Raw genomic sequence first — 22,357 nt, forward strand, 5'->3', positions numbered from 1 at the left:
TAAAAAGAGGTGGAGAGATTTAGAATGACATTCAGTTTAGGAAATTGGCAAATAGGAGCTAACCTAGGATGAAGTGATGAGCTGACAAAACCAGATGGATGCAGTCAAGTTTTGGACAAGTTGTAAATTTTTGGAGGGTAGAAAATAGGATGTCTGTAGAGAAAATATTGATGTAATTAAGCTAAAGAGGTTAAAAGAAAGCTACATGTACTCTTCAGGGATGGTCTGAGTTGTGATGGAAGCAGGCAGTGTAACAGCAATGAAGGAAAGTGGCTTGGGAGGAATTTTAGGTGTGGGATTTAAAGTTCAATGGAGTTAGTCTGGCTGCTCAAGATAGGTGTGGTAATGTGGTTTATAATGGTGACTTTGATCTGATGCTGGTTGTCAGGCAAGCCTAAAGCTATGGTTTTTAAAACTGAGAACAATCTAAGGAAAGCAAATACAAGAAAATCTCAACAAATATTGCAGCAACAACTGAGTTTACGTGTTACAACCAGCTGACGAGGGATGAAATGATTCCCTTCTTTCCACTCTGATCGTAACAGGGTATTTCATTTGAAAGGATATGCATGCCAATTATTTGAGTGCTTAACTGTTTACACACTGATCATAAAAGGGCCAAACCGATAAGTTTTTCTTGAGCTTAACAAAGGAATGAGCTGTTTCATTGTACTTGTACCAATTTAGGTAAAATAATAAAATACACACCAACTTTCACATGCATAGACAAACAGGGCTGACGCACCAAAGCCCTATTATGTGGCAAGCAGTAATCTACATGTTAAGACATATCTGGATAATTATAACAAAGTAGACTATGCAGTTGTGGGTGCTAAAACATAATAAGAACATAAGAAATAGGAGCAGGAGTAGGCCATCCAGCCCTTCGAGCCTGCCCCGCCATTCAATAAGATCATGGCTGATCTGTCGCTGCTCAGTTCCACTTTCCTGCCCTCTCCCCATAACCCTTAATCCCCTCTCCTATCAAAAACCCATCAACCCGCGTCTTAAAAATATTTAGCAAGGCAGCCTCCACCACTTCAACGGGCAGAGAATTCCAGAGATTCACCACCCTTTTGTCTTTTTTGAGCGGGATGGACATTAATTGTAGATGGTAAGACACAGATTCACTAGTATCTGCTAGCGTGGGAATATAAAATACAAAATAGACTTGGAGAGTGTTGGCTACTTTTGTTAGAACAGGCAAAATTAATTTGATGGAGATTTTAAAAATATGTAGTATAGTAGATAGAAACAGACTGCCATATCTGGAGGAGACAGCTGTAACAGTTGAGATTTAGGGCAAAGACTATTTTTGCACAGGTATTACCCAAGTCATATTAATAGCTGGTAGAAGTTCAGAGGAGGTTCACTTCACTTGTTCTGGAGATGAGGCTCTTAAGAAAAGTTGGGCCTATACCCAATAGAGTTTAGAAGAATGTGAAAGTTTTTCAAAACACAACATATTGAGGAGACTTTGATAGGCTGGATACCAGGAGAATGTTTCCCCTTGTGGGATGGACTAGAACTAGGGTACGCAATTTAAGAATAAGAGGAGAAACCTTTTCTGAGGGTCATTGATGTGTGGATTTCTTCCATCAATTTTTTTTTTCTCTTTCCCAGAAAGCAGTGGAGACTGGGCAATTGGATTTATTTAAGGCTGAGTTAGATTTTTTGCCTGATGGACTGAATGGCCTATTCTTTCTCCTAAGCCCTGTGTTATGTTCTAGAGATTATGTAATTTAAAAATAGGATAGATAGAAGGAAAGGTAACAAAAGAAGTATGGGATAGAGGAGGCATCTGTCATTGGGAATACTACTCACTTGGAGGCTAAGCACCTACATACTGATTAGACCAAATGATTTATTTGTGTTTAATTTCTGTCATTGGTGGTGATGGGCCAAAAGAACCATTAAACCAGATATGGAAGCTCACCGATACCCCAGAGGGGTAGAACTTTGGGATCGGAATAGATCCTTCAAAGACTGCAGGAGTAACGGAGTGAATGTGGGTACTATGCTCTGTAATAGGAGAGAAGTGGGGAAGGATGATGTAGTGAGTTGCTCGATTATAAGTGGTTAAGAACACAAAAGGACAATGCATCAAAGTCATGGCAACAAAGAGAATGACTTTTGTGATTTTGGTTAAACCATTTAAACATACAGCAACCAGACTGGAGAGAATTGATGGAATATTGGGAGAGATTGGAATGACCACTAGCAACAATATGTATAAGGACATTTGAGCAAGAAAGGTGAAAATGTGACAGTTGGAGGCAGTGTTGGAGAGCTTGATTTTTTTTTAGGATAATAGTTTTGAAATAGTTTGAGTGTAGGGAACCATTAATGTCAGCTATCATGGAGGCAGAAAAAAATTTGGAGGGAATTGAGTGAGCAGGAACTCATTTATTAGACAGATTGCAATGCACCTGAAAGAGGATAATAAGCAGTTTAAAAACTACTTTCCTAGAGGCAGTTAATGGATGTTCTCGTCATAGAAGTATTGCACATTACATGCGAGATTAAAAATGGTTCTACCAGTGTGCAAAAGACAATAGGATGAGTCTGTCGTAGTTCCAAAGTTTTAAGTTTTTCTAATTTGAGTTGTGAAGTAATGCATGTGGGTCCATTTCTTTTCAATTTAAATGCTAAGAGTTAAATATCAAAAACATTAAAAATTAAGATACTCTAGTAGAATATATAATGAAGAGTAATCTGCAATTTAGCTAATTCATTTTCTGTCATGGAGAAATAAAATTAGGGAGGAAAGTACTCTCCAATTAATACAAAAAATAGCACTTTTCCATATACATTAGAGCCTGGGAAGTTTTAAAAAAATCTCCTGATAGTTTATGGGTTTTAGACTAGTCTGAAGGGCAAATGTGCAATATGTTGAAACTGTACTGTAATATAAATCTCTATTTTAAATGATGGACCTAAATTTATAGCATTAAGACTAATATATAAATGAGAGATTGAGGAAGGAATGCCAGTTGGATAGATGGTCTGAATAGAAGAGGAAGTAGTCATTAAAAAGTATATAATTAAAAACCAACCTCTCTGACCAGCATGCAGAACGTTTGAGGGCCTATGTCATGAACATTATCTAATATTTCATATTTACTTGTGGTACTAAGTGAAAATTGAACAGTTTTTAAGAGATTCTGCATCTCCTGGTAAGATTCACTGGGGTGATGTAAAGAATAATAGGAAAGTAATAACAACAATTAGATTTATATAAGAAAAATCTAAGGCAATCCAACCATTTTCTCCAGTTTATTTAGACATGCTTTTCTTTTCAGGCAGCCCACAGACCTAACTGATTGCCTTCTAGTTTTAAGTCCAGGTCACCGAAGATGATGGCACGTAAAGTGCAGGGTCAAATGGAATAAAGTTTTAGTGTTACGACCTGTACAATTAATTAAAAGAAATTCTAATTCTCAAGGGCTGATGAACAAATTTCAGAATGATATTGTTTGGTACAATGAATGGAATTTCAAAATTTAAAAAAAAAAGCTAAAGGGTTAAGAAAAGCAGTTGCTCAGCAAGAGCATAACAGTAGATGAAGTTTTTAATGCAATAAAAATCCACTGAGACAGCCATTGTATATGGGTGTGTGAATCTGCTTATAAGCTGGTGTGTGGTGGCAAGTGTGAGAAAACTTGACTGGCATCAGGCGCACACTCATTGCCACATACTCACTTTCTCTGCACTCCACACACACCACCTTGATCCAGAGGTGATCTCACTCTCTCATCTTCTTGAAAAAAATTAAGACCATGAGAGATCTGAGCATCCCTCAGCTCTGAACTCAAAAAAAGGCCATCTGTTCCCCCACCCCCACCCCCAACTCTATGTCCATCTTTCCACATGGTCCCAGCCAGAATCAAGAATATTAAAAACCTATCCAGCAACTGATGACTGGCTCATCCAGTCACAGGCTGGCTTCACTCTATAATGGCTGCAGATGGATGCACTGCATGGAGAAACCAACCTGTGATTAACTGAGCAGGCACTGAGCATTTCTTGAAATTCTTTCCAAGAAATTCTGAAGTTGAACCAAACCTACGCACAGAAAACTTATGGGCCACTAAAAAATGCCTTATGGATCACATCCTGTTTGTGGGTCTCACTTTGGACAAGCTGCTTTACACCATCCTTAAGTAACCATTTAATATTCCTGGAATCAATCCAAGGTGATTCCAAGGGTTTACATTTGTTCTTTTCTTTTTTCAGCCTGGACATGTTTAATTTCCAAACTGTCTTTCACAGTAAAATTTTATTTCCCTAGAAATTCTTCCTATACTGCAAGTTACATGAATCTTCCAGCCTCATTTTAACTCAATTTGGTCTTCTCAGTGTGCAAGCTTCCCACCCAAATTCTTGCTTCATGCTACCTTTAGCCGCTCTCCCTCACTGGATCCTGAACTGACCTTGTCTGAGTGTTTCAGGGATATCTTAAGACATTTCCATCTCCATGGTAGCATGAATCACGTGGACTTTGTATCTAGATTGAAATGCTAGCCAGCAAAAACTTGAAACCCCAACTAAATCTTGAAAGTAAATGGACAGTTTAAAGCACGACTGTTTACAACTCCACACTTTCTGGGAATTTGCTGCTTTTTCGCCAAGTGTAAACACCTTTCTCCAAGTAAAATAATCTGGGCCTCCTTAACCACCAGGCTTGCTTTAAAACAGACTTCAGAACAGGTCACATGATTCCCCCCTTAATTTTATCCTTAGCGTTTTGAATTTCTTTATAACAAAAGACCTTACATGATGAAACAGAGAGGTCCACTTAAAATGAAATTTCACCTCCTAGAGAAATTTAAACCGTATGTGATTTTTTTTTTCTCTCTCTCAATGGTAGTGACAATTGACAAGATCCAGATTTTCACCTTTTTTTTGATTAGAGTAGTTTGAAGGTTTGAGATGGAGGTGAGAACCCCTCAATTGTAACGGACCAAATTTCAAAATTTGGGTTATACTTTGTAAAGGAAGCTCTAATGTGATACTGAATATCCCTTCCCTTATTTATCTTTATTCATAATTTATTGAACTTCAATTTCCAGAAGACCCATTCCCACAGGCTTTAAAAGAGAAGTGTACACGTTTCATTATTTTACGCGGAATTAATTTTTAATGCAGTGACCCAAACAGGCGTGTTTCTTGAATTCCCTCCTTTTGCTACTTGTATACATAATGAAACTGCCAAGATTTAGAAATGTCAGAAGGATTTGGCTTTCTCTGTTCCGTTGGTTAAAGCTGTTCTTAGTTTCATTTTATGACATTGGATCAAGCCAATTTCATATTCAGACAATTTTTAAGCTTGACTGCCGCAGTCTTAAAAGTATTTTTTGTTTATTCTGGGCAAAATGTTTGGCTCTGAAGAATGCAGCTTGCACTTGCCATAGATAAGTTTTTAAAAAATCATTCAAATATTTAATGTTCCTGTATGTTACTGGTAGCTTAATTGGCACCTCCTAGGTGCATAAGTGCATTGTCAAAAATATAGCTGAAATATAATGCTCATCACTGACTTTTCTTCTTAAACATAAAGTTGACCACAGTCGAATTAAGTTGCAGCAAGGTGATAACGACTATGTCAATGCAAGCTTGATTAAGATGGAAGAGGCTCAAAGGAGCTACATTCTGACTCAGGTGAGCAATTTTAAAAGTTACACATAGAGCAAAATACCTTGACAAATCACTTTGCGTTAAGACATCAATTAATTTCTGAAGTATCATGTTGAGCATTTGGCACAAGTGAAAACGTCAAATACTATGTTTTTATACACAATATGATGACTTCAGCTCCAACGTTATCCAAATTAATTTAATTTGACACCTTTCTCCAGCAGGTAGGATTTAGAAGAAAGATGTTCTGGTCTTTTGCCTCCATGTAATTAGAATTGTTTCCTTTTCTGAATGCATCTAAATCTGGCAAAGTATGCAAATTCATTTGTCAAATGTAGCAGTGGCTAAACTCATGGAACAGGATTTCCCACCCTTCTGGCTATCCCACAGCTATTTAATGCCTCTTATTCGGCAGGAAGTTCTGCCTTGGAGAGATGTTGGCTAATCTGATTACAGTAACAGCATGACCAGGATTTGGGATTACAAGCAGCCCCTAGCTTCAGTGTCCCAGAGTCCAGGATCAGATAAGTGCAGGTAGTCCTGTGACGAGGATAGGGTCTGGATGGAGAAGCTAGATGGGTGAGGGAGCATGCAATAGGGGAATGGTTGGCAGACCTTGTGGGAGAGAGATTCTCGATGTAGAAGGGAGGCAGGCACTAACCCCATTCTAACCAAGGCTTGAAATGGATCATTTGTTGGACTTCTCATCAGGAATCAATGCCTTGAGTGCCATTAATTTAGAACATAGAACACTACAGCGCAGAACAGGCCCTTCGGCCCACGATGTTGCGCCGACCAGTTAAAAAACAATGACCCACTAACCTAAACCAATCCCTTTTTGTCCATAAACCTATCCACGGATCTCTTAAACGCCCCCAAACTAGGCGCATTTACAACTGCAGCAGGCAGGGCATTCCAATCCCTCACCACCCTCTGGGTAAAGAACCTACCCCTGACATCCGTCCTATAACTACCCCCCCTTAATTTAAAGCCACGCCCCCTCGTGCTAGCTTTCTCCATCCGAGGAAAAAGGCTATCACTATCCACCCTATCTAAACCTCTAATCATCTTATATGTTTCAATAAGATCCCCTCTTAGCTGCCTTCTTTCTAGCGAAAACAACCCCAAATCCCTCAGTCTCTCCTCATAGGACCTCCCCTCCATACCAGAATTTCTCTCTCAAGATCCTTGATCAGAGCAGAGACAGCAGGCTGGCCTAGGCCTTGCCCGTCTACATAAAATTGTGAACAGGTTGGTGTAGGTGGAAAAGCCATCTGGAATTTTGAAACCCCTTCCCCCCTTTCTGGCTACAATCCTGCCCAGCCGGTAACTGTAGCATTCTGCCCATGGTGTATTTTTATTAGACGTGACATTATGCACGGGGAACTGTTCTGTATTTCTTACTGTCAAATCTAAAATTTTAACATGCCTTGCATTTAACATATGCATTTATCCTGTGTCTGATATTCAAATTTGAAATTCATATTGCATTAAGCGGCACTGATTTTCGCATTGTGAAGGCACAAATTGGAAATTTGATTTTTTTTAAATGCTTCAACTTATGTTTCAAACTCCTCGTCTACACTACAAAATTTCCATGTAATCTATTTGGAAGGAAAGCAGCGCAGCTGCCAAGAAGTACAAACTTTATTCATGATTTACATGTGCATCCATTGCCAAATTAACAAGAGACCTAGTGTTGGCCATCAACACTCAGGAGCACAGGAACAGGAGTAGGCCATTCAGCCTGTCGAGCATGTTTTGCCAGTCAGTGAGATCGTGGCTGATTTATGGCCTAACTCCATATATCTGCCTTTGGCCCAAATCCCTTAAGGTATCTATCTTGGATTTAGAATTAGCGTAGATCTAGCATCGACTGCCATTCGTGGAAGCGTTCCACCCCCTGCCACCTTTTGTGTGAAGTGCTTCCTAACATCTCTCCTGAACATCTGGCCTTATTTTTTTAGGCAATGCACCCAAGTTCTAGGATGTGCAACCAGTGGAAAAGCTTATGTTTTTATCTGCTCTGTATTTTCCTGTTAATATCTTAAACTTCAACCCAACCACTCCATAACCTCTTTTCTCAAGAAAACAGAGCTAATTTGTGTAATCTCCTCCTCATAGTTTAACCCCTGAATTGCAGATATCATTCTTGTAAGCCAATGCTGCACTCCCTCCAAGATCAGTATATCCTTTCTAAAGCGTAGTGCTCACAGAATTCGAAGGGGTCTAACCAGGGTTTTGGATAGCTGCAGCATAACTTTTGCATCTTTGTACTCCAGTCTTCTAGCTATAAAGGCCAGCATTCCACTAGCTTACTTAATAATATTGTTGAGCCTCACCATAAGTTCAGTTCCAAGCAATAATCCTCTCCACTGTCCCAGAACCCAACCATTAAAAAAAGTGCTTATACATCTGCTAGTCAGCTGGATTAATGTATATCTATTACATTGGATATTCTGAAGCTGTTGGGTTTATTCATTTTATAATAACCAGCAAAACCCTTCAATGGGTCTGTGACGTTTGATTACATTTTATAGTTTTAAAAATACTTATTTACATAGCACCTTTCACAGCTTTTTACAGCCAAGTGAATACTTCTGAAATATAGTCACCAAAGTAGGAAAGTGTTCTGGTTAAGCATTTAATTCCTAATTAAGGATGTGGTCAATGATATTCTATTAGCTTCCCACTAGGAAAAGAACTACATTTACAGATGTACTTTGCTGCATGACTAATCATAGTATTTCAGAATGATCTGACATTATTCTAAGCATCTTTTAAGAGAAAGGACTTGAATTTATGTGGTGCCTTTTGCAACCTCAACATCCTGAAGCACTTTGCAACTAATTAAGTACTTCTTTAAGAGTAGCCACTGTAACATGGGGTAACAAGTCAGTTGCACGCAAGTAAATTGATAGTGATATTAACTTGAGGATAAATATTGGTCAGGACACTGGAAGAGTTCCCCCCTTCGTATTCAGATAGTACCAGGAGACCTTTTGTGTCACTTTAAAGAAAGCAAAATCTTAGTTAAATGGCTTATCTGAACAATGACATGTCCTGCAGTAAATCACTCTTGAGCACTGGACCAGGCTTTGACCCACAAACATCCTGAAAGGTGACGGGGCTTACACTGGTCTAAGATTGACAACTAGAATTTATTGATCCTTGTTTTAAAAATGCTTGCTATCAATTAGAGATGTGGAAAGAATCACTAAAGGGACTTGCCTGTTGATATCAATTAAGCCCTACCTCATCCTTCAAACTGCCTGTAATGGAAATTTTATGATACTCTATGGCAACATTGTACTAATGAAAATAACTAGAAATTTAAGCTATGGAACTCATTTGCTGCCTAAGTTTGTTTTTAGTGATTTGCTGCAGAATGTCTGCCATTTTAATGGGGGTTGTCTGTAGGTTTTTAATCTTAATTGCTTAAATGAATACGTTTCCTATTTAATTTTCATTGTCAGCTGAAGCTTTCAAATCTCAGATCCTACTAAGTTCCAAAAGGAGTTGTTAACTGATTTTGGTAACAAAATTGTTCTACAGTTCTTAATCTCCCAGAATGGCAGCATGTATCAATTAATTTTTGTATTGCTTTTACAGGGTCCTCTTCCAAATACTTGCGGTCATTTCTGGGAAATGGTTTGGGAGCAGAAGTCTAGGGGCGTTGTCATGCTCAACAGATTAATTGAAAAGGGATCAGTAAGTAGCTGAATTTAATCCTGTTCATTGAGTAAGCCCATGCACAAAAGTTGTCAAGAATCATATGGAACCAATAACTTAATTAAATTAATCCACAATCCTAATTACTTTTCAATCAGTAAGAGTTACTGGCTCCACCAGTGTTTGAGCTTAGAATGACATTGTGCGTAAAGAAATGGACTATTTTACTCAAGCATGTAGTAGATTTAATGGGCCATGATGCGTGCATCTATCTTGGCTCTCTCTCAACACAAGATGATTTTGGGTACAGCAATGTTGCTTCAGGAAATGCATTTTTAAATTAAAGCTATATAGTTTATTTCTCGTCTGCTTCCGCCTCCTCCCCTCCTCCTTACGAATAGTCTCAGCACATCATTTAAAAGCAAACCCTCCATGTTTTTAACCAGTGTTTTTAAACAGTGCCACTCATAATGTCTGATTGCCAGAGGTTAAAATCACTAACCCCTTGTCAGTGTATCTGCAACAGTTAGCTTGTGAGGATGAGGTCAAGTGAGTTGATGAAATTTTGCTATTTGGGGTAAGAGTGGGAAATGGCAAATAATCATCCTTGCATTTAAAGAGGCAGTAGATCCAAACAGGAATCGGACAGAATATTCCACCTCTCCTATGAAAAGGTAGGTGTACCTGGAACCCATATCAGTTCATAACAATACTTTTTCTTAGAATGAAATGAATGAAGTAAAACATTCTTAAATGTATGAAGGTGTGCAGTCAGACAGAACTGGGTGGCAGTGAGGGGCAGTGGTTAGGACTGCTGCATGGTCTCAAGTTCAATTCTAGCCTTGGGGTGACTCTGGAGTTTGCACGTTCTCCCAGTGTCTGCATTGATAGAGGTAGGAAGAAACTGGAGAAGTGAAGGAGGGGGGTGTGCTGGTGCATTAGATTATCAGTTTGTGGTTTTATACAATTGTGTTGCTTCCAACGGCTCACCATGCCTCATGATTGCCCAGTCCTAAATTGCTAAATCTCTTCCAATTAGCATGGTGATTGTGCCACACAACACAATGAAATGTGAAGGTGAGACTGTCTCCACAAGACTGTGGTGGTCCCACCTACCAATGCTGTCATTCAGACAAATCTACAACAGGTAGATTGGCGAATCAAGATAAAATAGGTTTTACCCTCTTATCAGTTCCCTCACCACCTACCACAGACTACTGTGTCCTTTAGGACTTCCACCTTGGTCTGTTGTGGTATAATCACTTGGTGTTGGACAATAAAGACCCCCACCCAGAGTACATTCTATGCCCTTGCCACCCTCAGTTCTTTCTCAGTGGTTTTCAGCATGGAGTACTAATTCATAGTTGAGAGAGACCATAGGTTTCTTTGCCCATGTTTGATCTGATGGCATGAAACTTTATGGGGTCCAGAATCTGTGTCTCCTAATATTTTAACATCAGCTTTACAATAGCTTGCCTTAACCAAATCCGTCATATTCCTCAACCCTCTCAGTTCTCCCCTTAATCACCTTGTTCACCTGTTGTACTTACAGAACTGACGGCCTTTCGTTGCCAGCAGCCCAAGCAGTAAGAAATACGTTTTTTCTTTCTTGGGTTGTTAAGATTCATTTTGGACTCGGCAGAAGTAGGCAATTCAGCCCCTCGAGCCTGCTCCACTATTCAATACAATCATGGCTGATCTCATCTAGGCCATGGATTCCTTTCTTGTCCGTTCTCCATAGCCCTTTAACCATTGCTAATTAAAAATCTGTTTATCTTGTGTCCCAGCATTCAACACACTCTGGGATAGTGAATTCCACAAATTCATGACTCTTGAGAGAAGTAGTTTCTCCTCGTCTGTTTTAAACCCGCTACCCTTTATCCTAAATCTATGACCTTTTGATCTACATTGTCCCACAAGAGGGAACATCCGCTTTACATTTACTTCGCCAGTACACTTAGCATCTATATGCCTCAGTTAGATCCCTTTTCATTCTTCTAAGCTCTGGAACGTAAAGGCCTAAACTATTCAATGTCTCTTCATAAGACAAATCTCTCATCTTTAGAATCAGTTAGTGAACCTCCTCTGAACTGCTTCTAATGCCACAACATCTTTCCTCTGGTAAGGGGACCAAAACTGTACACAGTACTCCAGTTGCAATCTAGCCAATGCCTTGTTTGTTGCAGCAACATTTCTTTACTTTTATACTCTATTCCTTTAGCTGTAACCAAATTCCATTTGCTTTCCTTATTACCAGTATACCAATTTTCTATAACTAATTAATGAAATCTCCTAGATCTCTGCGTTGGAGCACCATGAAATCTCTCTCCATTTAAACTTCCCCTTTTCCAACCAAAATGGGTAAGCCCGCATTTATTCACATTAAACTCCATCTGCCACGTTTGGTCAACTTACCTAACCTATCACTATCCATTGTAAATTTATGATTTGCTCACAATGTGCTGTTCCACTGATTGTAGTGTCATTTGCAAAATTGGCTATCGTACTTTCTGTCCCTGTTCCCAAGTCATTAGTATAAATAGTTGGGACCTGAGGATCAAACCCTCTGGGCCCAATTTTGCCATTGCATTGTGCCTGTTTTTAGGTGTAAAAACCTGGGTAAAGTTGGGCATGAGGCAAGTAGCATGTTCCGCACCCACCTCTGCCAGTTCCTCCTCTACGAAGGTCCGAAAATGGCCACGATCAGGACTGCACCCGAAACGGGCACGACAGCCCTTTAGATCAATTTGAATGTATGCAAATTCATTTAATGATCTGCATGCCCAACTTTATTAGCACTTCTCCCTTACCAACGCATTCGCCCAGCCAGAATCGGCACAAAACAGACATGCTTCATATAAGTGAGATTTGGGTGCTTGAATTAGTGAGGAGGTAGGTGCCTAGTGTTCAGTGACTCTTTGCTCAAGATCAATGGGGGAGGGAAGTCCGCTGCCACTCTGTGATTTGGGGAGGGGGTGGGGGAGACCTGCGATCTGGGAGTTTGGGAGATGAGGGGTCAGTAATGTTCTAGGGGTAGATCATGTCTGTGGAGACCAGGGGGAGGCACTATTCAGCCCAGGAGGATGTGGCAAGGGAGCAGCATTCTAACTTCATTCTGCGCATGTGCAGTTGGAGGCCGATCGGAGCTGCAGGATTTCGGACGCATTAAGCCCCACGTACAGCCTGATTCAAAATCATTGATATTTTTGCAGGCTGTATGTATGCCTGAGAACAAGTCTAAAAGTCAGATCTCAAACACTCCGTTTCAAATCCGCCAAGCACTTAAAATCAAAATGATAAAATAGGGCCCTGTGGCACCCCAAAAGTTGCATCTTGCTAACCAGAAAAGGTCCCATTTATCCAGACTCTGCCTTTTGCCAGTTACCCAGTCTTCTCTCCAAACTAATCGATTACCCTTAATCCTATGTGATCCTAACCTTTGGAGTAACCTTCTGTGCGATACCTTATCAAGTCCCTTCCTGAAGCTTAAGTATACGACATCTGCAGGATCCCCATTATCCATTTGGATTATTGGAGCAAATTACTCAAACATGATTTATCCTTCATAAAGCCATACTGATTGTGATTTGACATTCCAAATTCCTGTTATTACTTCTCTATTAATAGAGTCTAACAATTTCCCAACAGGTGTTAAACTAACTAGTCTTTGGTTTCCTACTTTCTGCCTCCTCATAATAAAATTGCTTGTTGAGGTAACACTGATACGTCTGGCCAGATTTACAAATGCTGAAGTTATTTGCATGTCAGTGTTTGATGTATTTAATTAAATTATTCCTCCCAAACTGAGTATTACTTTCAACCCATGTTATGGGTCTGTAGAAGCTTAAAGCTTACTCATTAACTGATATTAGGCTGACCTGCCGATAGCTACCTAGTGTATTATTTTCCCCTTCATGAATAGTTGTGCTATATTGGCAACATTCAATCATGTGAAGTTACTTTGTAATCAACATATTTGAATGATTATGGTCAGAGTGTCTGTCTTCCCCTTCGATTTCTCTCGACAATCTAGGAAGTGTACCATCAGGGCCCAATGTCTTTTCTACTTGAATTCCAACAGGATTTGCCCCTCATTTTCTGTTACTTTTAGTTGTCCAGTACAGTTGGTCATCTGCCATTCTTGCCAACTTGCGTGTCCAGTATCTTATTCTTCTGAGAAAGCTAACACAAGTGCTCTGTTTCCCTAATCTGTAATCAGCCATAGTTTTTCTTCAATCTATCCTTTCTGAATTTACTCCATCTCAAAAACTTAATTTGAATAAAATGAAATATTTTTCAAATTATTAGAAAGCAAAATATTACATTCCAAATTCATGAGGCTGCGTTTTTTGGTGGTGCTAAGATTTTTACGTACTTAAAATAGTTCCATGTTTTCTACATAGTTATTTATTTCCATTAATCCTCAAACGTATTATCAAGCCAGAAAACTGTTCATTAAATATTAGCTAGTTTAACAAACCTTTGGCAGAATATTAAAATAATGAGAATAACAATCACTTGTAATTGCAGAAAGTATTAAGATAAAGCCAACTTTCACAAAATTTTCTTTCAATTCTAGGTCAAATGTGCACGGTATTGGCCAAGTAAAGAAGAAGTGGACATGATATTTGCAGACACAAAATTCAAACTAACGTTGATTTCTGAAGATGTAAAATCATACTATACAGTACGGCAATTGGAAGTGGAAAACCTTGCAGTAAGTGAATCTGCAGATGTTAAATTTGGAAATTTTAGCTTTTGAAATATAGCTCTTTCCATTGTGTACAACTCCCCATGGGTAATAGTTAATTTCCACTGCAAAATTTCTATGACCAAAATTAGATGAAATATTAGTGAAGTATTTATATTAGACACACTTGTATGGTACTTTAGGGTACACAAATTTTCATTATAGTTTTGCTCTCAAAACTACAAAATTAAGAGAATTTCTCATGTATGTGGATGGAGGAAGAGATGTGAAAGAACCACGAAAGGAAGTGTGCGCAATTTTTTTTATACAATCAATCACCTAATTTCTTCAATCAGAACTAATCTGTAAATAAGTTGAATTTATATTGAGTCTTTCATAACCTTAAAGCATTCTTAAATCACTTTACATACATCCAGTTACTTTAGAAATGCATTCACGCAAAGGCCCTATAAAAACTTTACTCTGTAAAAAAACATTATTCTGAGTATCTAAATTAATTCTGAAATTTAGGTTATTTGGTAATGACGCAGAAGATCCCTTATTTTAAATAGTAGCACAGAACCTGAATTGCTGAAAAAGAGATGCTGTTGCAATTTTTTGATTTGCACTCTATGCAAGAATGGCAAACTTGAAAGGAAGCAACAATCCATACTGCTGTCTCTGCACTGTAACTCTTTTATCATTTTTCATGCCATCTGTGCAAAGGCAAGTTCTTTGTATGAAGAAATTGAAATTGCTATGGGTTAATATCATGTTTTTTCCATTGATCCAAGCTAGAAGAAAATGGTTTTGCAGAACAGCAGAAATTAAATTGGAATCTTTTTCAATTTGTTAGCTCATGCTGAAATAATGGCTTAGCTGGTAGCACTCTCCTGATTCAAGGATATAGGTGCAATCCCCATGACGAAGTCGAGCACATCACATAGTTGGCAATTCAGTGCAGCGCCGACAAATGTTCCATTGTCACATTTTTGCTGTATAATGAATGAAGTATTAAACGGAAGTCCTGTCTGTAACTTCATGTGATACAAAATATCCCACGGCAAACTGGAGGTTCTTTATTTTAGCCAGTATTTACCCTGGGCAGCTAGTCATCTCATCTAATTATTTATGGTACTTGTTTGTCCACGAACTAGTTGCCTACAGAAGTGATTGCACTTCAAAACAAATGATTTTTTTAAAGTAATCCTTCCTTGGATGTAAGCTTAACTGACAATGGCCAACATTTATTCTCCCATTCCTAAACATGCTTGAGAAGGTGGTGATGAACTGCCATCTTGAACAACCACTGCAGTCCACAATGCTGTTAGGGAGGGAGTTCCAGAATTTTGACCCAGCAACAATTTGGTCTCCAAATCAGGATGAAGTGTAACTCGCAAGAGAACACGCAGATGGCATTCCCATGCACTTGCTGCCCTTTGTCCTTCTAGATCAGTGATTGTGGGTTTGGGAAGTGCTGTCGAAGGACCCTTGGCCAGTTACTGCAGTGCACGTTGTAGATGTTATACACTGCTGTCTATGTACACCCGCAATGGACGGAATGAATGCTTAACGATGTTGATGGGGTTAGAATCATGAGGATGACTTTGCTTTGGATGGTGTCAAGCTTCGTGTTGTTGGAGCTGCACTCATCCAAGCAAGTGGAGTGTTTTCCATCATGTTCCTGACTTCTGCTCTGTAGATGGTGAATTGACATCATTTGAGGAGTCAGATGATTTGTTATTCCCCAACTAATTGTCAGCCTCAGAACATGCTCTCGTTGTTACAGTATTTATTTGGCTGGTCCAATTAAGATATGTTATCAGTGACGGTTGTGCTGTTAAATGTCAGAGGGGAGAGGGTTGGATTCTCTCTTGCAGGAGATGGTCATTGTCTGGCACTTGTGTAGTGCCAGTTGAACTTTCCTGAGGAGGAAAGACAGAGCTTTAAGAAGGGAATTCTAAAGCTTGTGGCTGAGGAAGCTGAAAACACAGCCTCCTGTTGTGAAGTATTTAATACTGGGAGACTTGAAGCCAGAATTAGATGAACACATGTCTTGAAAGGTTTTAAGATGGAGTGAAACTAGAGTTTAGGAAGGGAAATTTCACTGGAGGATTTGAAAACAAGAATGAGATTTCTAAAATCTATCTGCTTTCCTGAAGCCAGTTTAAGTTCAAGGTTGATGGGGCTAATGGGTTTGTTCTGAATTAAGGCACAGGCAGCAGAGTTTTGGGTGACCTCTAGTGAATACAGTATGGACAGTCACTAGGAATGCTTTGGAATGATCAAGTGTAGAGTAAGAGGCATTCTTCCTGGATGTTTATGATCTGATTGTCAGAATCAGCTCTGACTACCGTAAGGAATGGAATCTCTCCAGAAGATGCCAATTGTCACGTGGTATATGTCCATGAGTGGCATACTACTTGCACAAACCAATGAAGTACTTTGAATTGTTTTAATGTAACAAATATAGCAGCCAGTTTGTGGACAGCAAGGTCCCGCAAACCACTATGATGATGACAGTTTAATTTTTTTGTGATATTGATTTGAGGGATAAATAGTCACTGTGATACTAGGAACATGTCTGTACTTGAAATTGTGCCATTTAGATATTTTGCGTTCAGCTCTGTTTAACTTCTGAAAAAAGTGACAACTCAGAGTGCAGCACCCACTCAATAAGAGTATCAATTTAGATTTTTGTGCTCAAGTCTCCAGTGTAAAAATTGAACCCACGACCTTCTCTCAGATTCCAGGCAGCTACTAACTGAGACAAAACTGACACGATGACTGTTGGGAAACTATTTAACTATGAAAGAAACCATGGCCGAGTCTAACCTCACCCTCAGTTGGCCTCCATACGCATTCATTTTCCAATACAAGATATTAGTTATTCCTGACTTTTTTTCTCCTTTAACTAGCTGGCTAAAACAAGTTGCATTGTCCCAACTAATGTAAAATTTAAAAAAAATTACTCCAGGTGCTGGAAATCTGAAATAAAAACAAAATGCTGGTTAACGGAGCAGCTGTGGCAACATCTGAGAAACAGTTAATGTTTCAAGCCCATACATCCTTGTAGAGCATGAATGGAATCATGGATCCCTGAGCACTGTAATTTAGCAAATATTAATGATTAATTTTGTTAAACTAATATTTCTGCTTTTAGTATTGAAATAAAATTAAAACACATTTTGAATCGGATGTTGTTGCTGGTGAGTCTGAATATCTGGTCTGTTTAGTTGAGTTGCAGTTGAGTGATTTTTCTTATGTCCAATGTGAGTGATCAATATAATTGAAATATTAAAGCAAATGTTCTTGATGCACATTGTTTATATATTGAGCATTGCTTAAGAGAGGTGTACATAGTTTTTATTAGGTACTATGATCTGTTAATGTTTAGTTAACTTGCAGCCTCCCTAGTTCCTTCAGTGGACATAGTTTGGATATTTCCAGAAGTTTGTATTTTGGAAGATGTACATGTTGAAGGCTTAAAAGCTTTAAATAGAAAGCATTTCAAGTGCAAGGGTATAATTAACACTTATTCCTCCATTATTATCTTGTCTATTTAGACCAAAGAAACCAGGGAAATTTTGCATTTTCATTATACCACATGGCCTGATTTTGGAGTTCCAGAATCTCCTGCTTCTTTCCTTAACTTCCTTTTCAAAGTGAGGGAATCTGGCTCACTGAATCCAGAGCATGGACCTATTATGGTTCATTGCAGTGCGGGGATCGGACGATCTGGTACTTTTTCTCTGGTTGATACTTGTCTCCTTCTGGTAAGTGGATTCTGTACTTGATTTTTTTTAACTGATTTCTGGGCATGATCTTAAAAATGTCATGATTATGACTGCCACACACAAGGAAATGTATCTAGTTCTTTTTCTGGATGTAATTGGCACAAACTGCAAACTTCCTAGCAGCACGTTGTACTTAATTCTCAGAAAAAGTACTGGATATAATTATCAGCCAGGAAAAGGTCTCAAGAAACCCAAGAGAAAATAAGGCGATAAACAACTGAGCAACAGCTGCTTAAAAGAATCACTTCTGTTTGAGAATCCATCTTTACTAAGGAAATACATTTGTTTTGCTTTCTCAATTATTTCTGCAGAAAATATTGCTGCAAGCGCAATATTTTGACGACCAAATATTTATTCCTGCAAATAGATGGTCAATCCAGCTATCAGTTTTTGTTACTAGTAGTTGATGAACAGTCAAATTTACAAACGTTTTAATGCCCTCTAATTTGCCTCAGGAATTCAGAACTAAAATGACTTGATTCCCACAGGATATCCTTGCAATCTTAAAGCAACAGCTCCTTTACAGCTGTGCATTGCAGCTATGCTGCAGATTCCAGACAAATAGCCATGACTTGCTCTTCATCCAGTTACTACCTGGAGTGCCACATTTAATCTAAATATATAGGTATAGTGACTAATTTAGAACCCTGACACCCAGAGAAATACTGAATGCAAATTTTCAAATACTCTTTTTCTAGAGCATTGACCGATTGATTATATAACATTTTGCATTCAACTAGTTAATTCTCTTCACTTACTCACTGCCCCACACACATGCTCTCATGTACACTAAAACATGTGCATATGCACTTATTATGCAAAGAAACTTAACAAGCAGTAAAGATATTTTGGTGTCCCAAGAGTCCAGCAAGAATGACTGGAATTGTGACTCGGCTGTGATTTTCTTGATCTAATGCCAATTTTTCACTCGTCCGCAGATGGACAAGCGGAAAGATCCTTTGTCCGTGAACATTAAACAAGTTTTATTAGAAATGAGGAAATATCGTATGGGCCTCATTCAAACAGCTGATCAAATGCGTTTCTCTTATATGGCTATTATCGAAGGGGCAAAATTCATTATGGGAGACTCTTCTGTACAAGTAAGTATTTCAATTTTGTTTATTAATTTGACTGTTAACAGCAAATAATGAAACTGCTGTTTTATATAGCATTTTACACAGGATAGGTCAAAACACTTCACACCCAACGCAATACTAAAGCCAGTTAATACACGTTAAGACGCCACAAAAAGCAAATAAGATCATTGATTATTTTGCTTTTATTTTACTATTATAAAGATGAGATCGCAGAGTACTTGGAAGCGTGTGATAAAATAGGACTGACTCGGCATGGTTTTGTCAAAGGGAAGTCATGTCTGACAAATCAAATAGAGTTCTTTGAGAAGATAACAAGGAAGTTAGATAAAGGAGAACCGGTGGACGTGATTTATTTAGATTTTCAAAAAACCTTTGATGCGGTGCCGCATAAGGAAACTTAAATAAATTAAGAGCCCATGGTGTTAAGGGCAAAATCCTGGCAGGGATAGAGGACTGGCTGACTGGCAAAATGGGGATGAAGGGGTCTTTTTCAGGATGGCAGCTGGTGATTAGTAATGTGTTTCAAGAGTCGGTGCTGGGACCACAACTTTTCACAATGTGTTAACGATTTGGAGAAAGGAACTGTTGCTAAGTTTGCAGATGATACAAAGATACGTAGAGGGACAGGTGGTTTTGAGGAAGCAGGGGGACTGCAGAAGGACTTAGACAAGTTAGAATGGGCAAAGAAGTGGCAGATGGAATACAGTGTGGGTAAGTGTGAGGTTATGCACTTTGGAAGGAGGATTGGGGGCATAGTCTACGTAAATGGAGAAATGCTTAGGAAAACAGAAACACAAAGGGACTTGAGTCCTTGTTCAAGATTCTCAAACACGAGAATCTTAACATGCAGGTTCATTTGGCAGTTAGGAAGGCAAATGCAACGTTAGCATTCATGTCGAGGGGACTAGAACATAAGAACAAGAACGTACTTCTGAGGCTATATAAATCTCTGGTCAGACCGTATTTGGAGTATTCTGAGCAATACTCTCAGTATTGCTCTGTACCTAAGAGAGGATGTATTGACCTTGGGAAGGGTCCAGAGGAGGGTCACAAGAATGATCCCTGGAATGAAGAGCTTGTCATTTGAGGACTGTTGGGTTTTCACTTGTTGGAGTTTAGGAGGATGAGGGGGGAATCTTACTGAGACTTATACTTCGAGGCCTGGATAGAGTGGATGTGGAGAGGATGGTTCCACTAGTAGGAAAAAATAGAACCAGAGGGCACAACCTCAAACTAAAGGGATGATCCTTAAAACAGATGAGGAGGAATTTCTTCTGCCAGCATGCTGAATCTATGGAACTCTTGCAGCAGAAGGCTATGAAAGCCAAGTCATTGAGTGTCTTTAAGACATAGGTTCTTGATCAACAAGGGGATCAGGGGTTATAGGGAAAAGGCAAGAGAATGGGGATGAGAAAAATATTAGCCGTGATTGAATGGCAGAGCAGACTTGATGGGCCAAGTGGCCTAATTCTGCTTCTATGTCTTATGGTCTTTACTGGTGTTGGTTGAGAGAGGTCTTTATGTGGTGCCGTTTGGGATGTTTTACATGCACCTGAACAGGCAGTTCAGAATCATACAGTGCAGAAGTAGCCGTTCAGCCTATTAAGTCTGTATTGACACATTAGAAACACCTGAACTCTCTCCTAACGCCTTCTGCCAGCATTTAGCCCATAGCCCTGAATGTTGTGCCATGTGCTCATCCAGGTACTTTTTAAAGGATGTGAGGCAACCTGCCTCTAATACCCATCCAGGTAGCACATTCCAGACCATCAACCCACCACCCCCTCCAAAACACAATCTCCTGCACCTCAGCTTGAATCAGTGTCCCCTTGTGATTGATCATTCAACCAAGGAGACCAGCTGCTCCTTATCCACTCTGTCCGTGCCCCTCATAATCTTGTACATCGTAATCCGGTTGCCCCTTAGTTTTCTCTGCTCAGCGAAAACATGATGTGGAGATGCCGGCGTTAGACTGAGGTAAACACAGTAAGAAGTTTCACAACACCAGGTTAAAGCCCAACAGGTTTATTTGGTAGCAAAAGCCACTAGCTTTCGGAGCACTGCCCCTTTGTCAGATAAGAGGGAGTTCTGCTCACAAACAGGGCATATAAAGACACAAACTCAGGTTACAAAATAATGGTTGGAATGCGAGTCTTTACTGGTAATCAAGTCTTAAAGGTGTGGAGAGAGCGTTAAGCACAGGTTAAAGAGATGCGTATTGTCTGTTAGCTATGAGGAGAGATTAGGTAAACGGGGGTTGTTTCTCCTGGAAAGACAGAGAATGAGGGGAGACCTGATAGAGGTGTACAAAATTATGAAGGGTATAGATAGGGTGAACAGTGGGAAGCTTATTCCCAGGTGGGAGGAACGATCACGAGAGGTCACGGGCTCAAGGTGAGGGGGCGAGGTATAACTCGGATGTCGGAGGGACGTTTTTTACACAGGGTGGTGGGGGCCTGGAATGCACTGCCAAGTAGGGTGCTGGAGGCAGACACGCTAGCATTGTTTAAGAGTTACCTGGATAGTCACATGAACAGACTGGAAATGGAGGGATACAAACGACTGTTCTAGTTGAAGATCAAGAGCCTCATGTGTTCCTGGGAATTAATAGATTCCTATCAGCCGTCCAACAAATTTCAAGGCTCACCTTGTCACTTACGTTGGAGCTATTGGGGATCTTCAGCGACAGATGATAGATTACCTACACCGCAAGACAAGCTTGTCACTTGTCAGACTGTAGGGTTCACAGCCCGCCAGGAGGCCATATGAACTTGTATGGAGGACTCCATTGTCTGTATGTCTGTTTATGTTTATTGATGTCTCCTTTTACGTGCACAGGCAATTCAGTCCATCAAGTTGCATACACGCGGTGGGTCGTGCGAGGGTTGCTCTTGGATGTTGCTTCGAGAGTTGCCTAGTGTTTCATGTCCGTTAGTGTACGCTTACTCTGGACCAATTGACGGGCAACATGTCAGCTCAGTGACTATCACTGTCTGCTTCATTAAAGGGAAGTCGTGTCTGACAAATTTACTGGAGTTCTATGAGGATGTGTCTAGGGCAGTGGATAGAGGAGAGCCGGTGGATGTGGTCTTTCTGGATTTTCAGAAGGCGTTTGACAAGGTACCTCAAGAGGTTATTGCAGAAGGTCAGGGGACATGGAGTTGGGGGTAGGGTGTTAGCGTGGATAGAGGATTGGTTGTCAAATAGGAGGCAGAGAGTGGGGGTCAATGGGTGCTATTCGGATTGGCGGTTGGTGACTAGTGGGGTGCCCCAGGGGTCGGTGCTGGGGCCTCAGCTATTTACCATTTATATAGATGATCTGGAGGAGGGAACCGAGTGCAGGGTGTCGAAATTTGCTGATGACACCCAAGATTGGGGGAAAGGCAAATTGTGCGGAGGGTGTGGAGAGTCTGCAGAAGGATCTAGATAGGCTGGGCGAATGGGCCAGGAAATGGCAAATGGAA

General features: G+C 39.8%; 1 protein-coding gene across 1 annotated transcript in view; it reads left to right on the forward strand.

Annotated features, from left to right (window-relative positions):
- Positions 1-22,357, forward strand: part of LOC145353955 (tyrosine-protein phosphatase non-receptor type 1-like) — a 101,007-nt gene that overhangs the window by 67,449 nt on the left and 11,201 nt on the right. The window contains exons 3-7 of the mRNA XM_080204978.1: positions 5,561-5,661; positions 9,250-9,348; positions 13,889-14,026; positions 17,566-17,775; positions 18,735-18,896. Of these exons, the coding sequence (XP_080061104.1) occupies positions 5,561-5,661; positions 9,250-9,348; positions 13,889-14,026; positions 17,566-17,775; positions 18,735-18,896 (710 nt within the window). The remainder of the gene's footprint in view (positions 1-5,560; positions 5,662-9,249; positions 9,349-13,888; positions 14,027-17,565; positions 17,776-18,734; positions 18,897-22,357) is intronic.

Source organism: Carcharhinus amblyrhynchos, chromosome 16, assembly GCF_965287045.1.
Source record: "Carcharhinus amblyrhynchos chromosome 16, sCarAmb.v2.hapA, whole genome shotgun sequence".
In the NCBI taxonomy this organism is placed as follows: domain Eukaryota; kingdom Metazoa; phylum Chordata; class Chondrichthyes; order Carcharhiniformes; family Carcharhinidae; genus Carcharhinus; species Carcharhinus amblyrhynchos.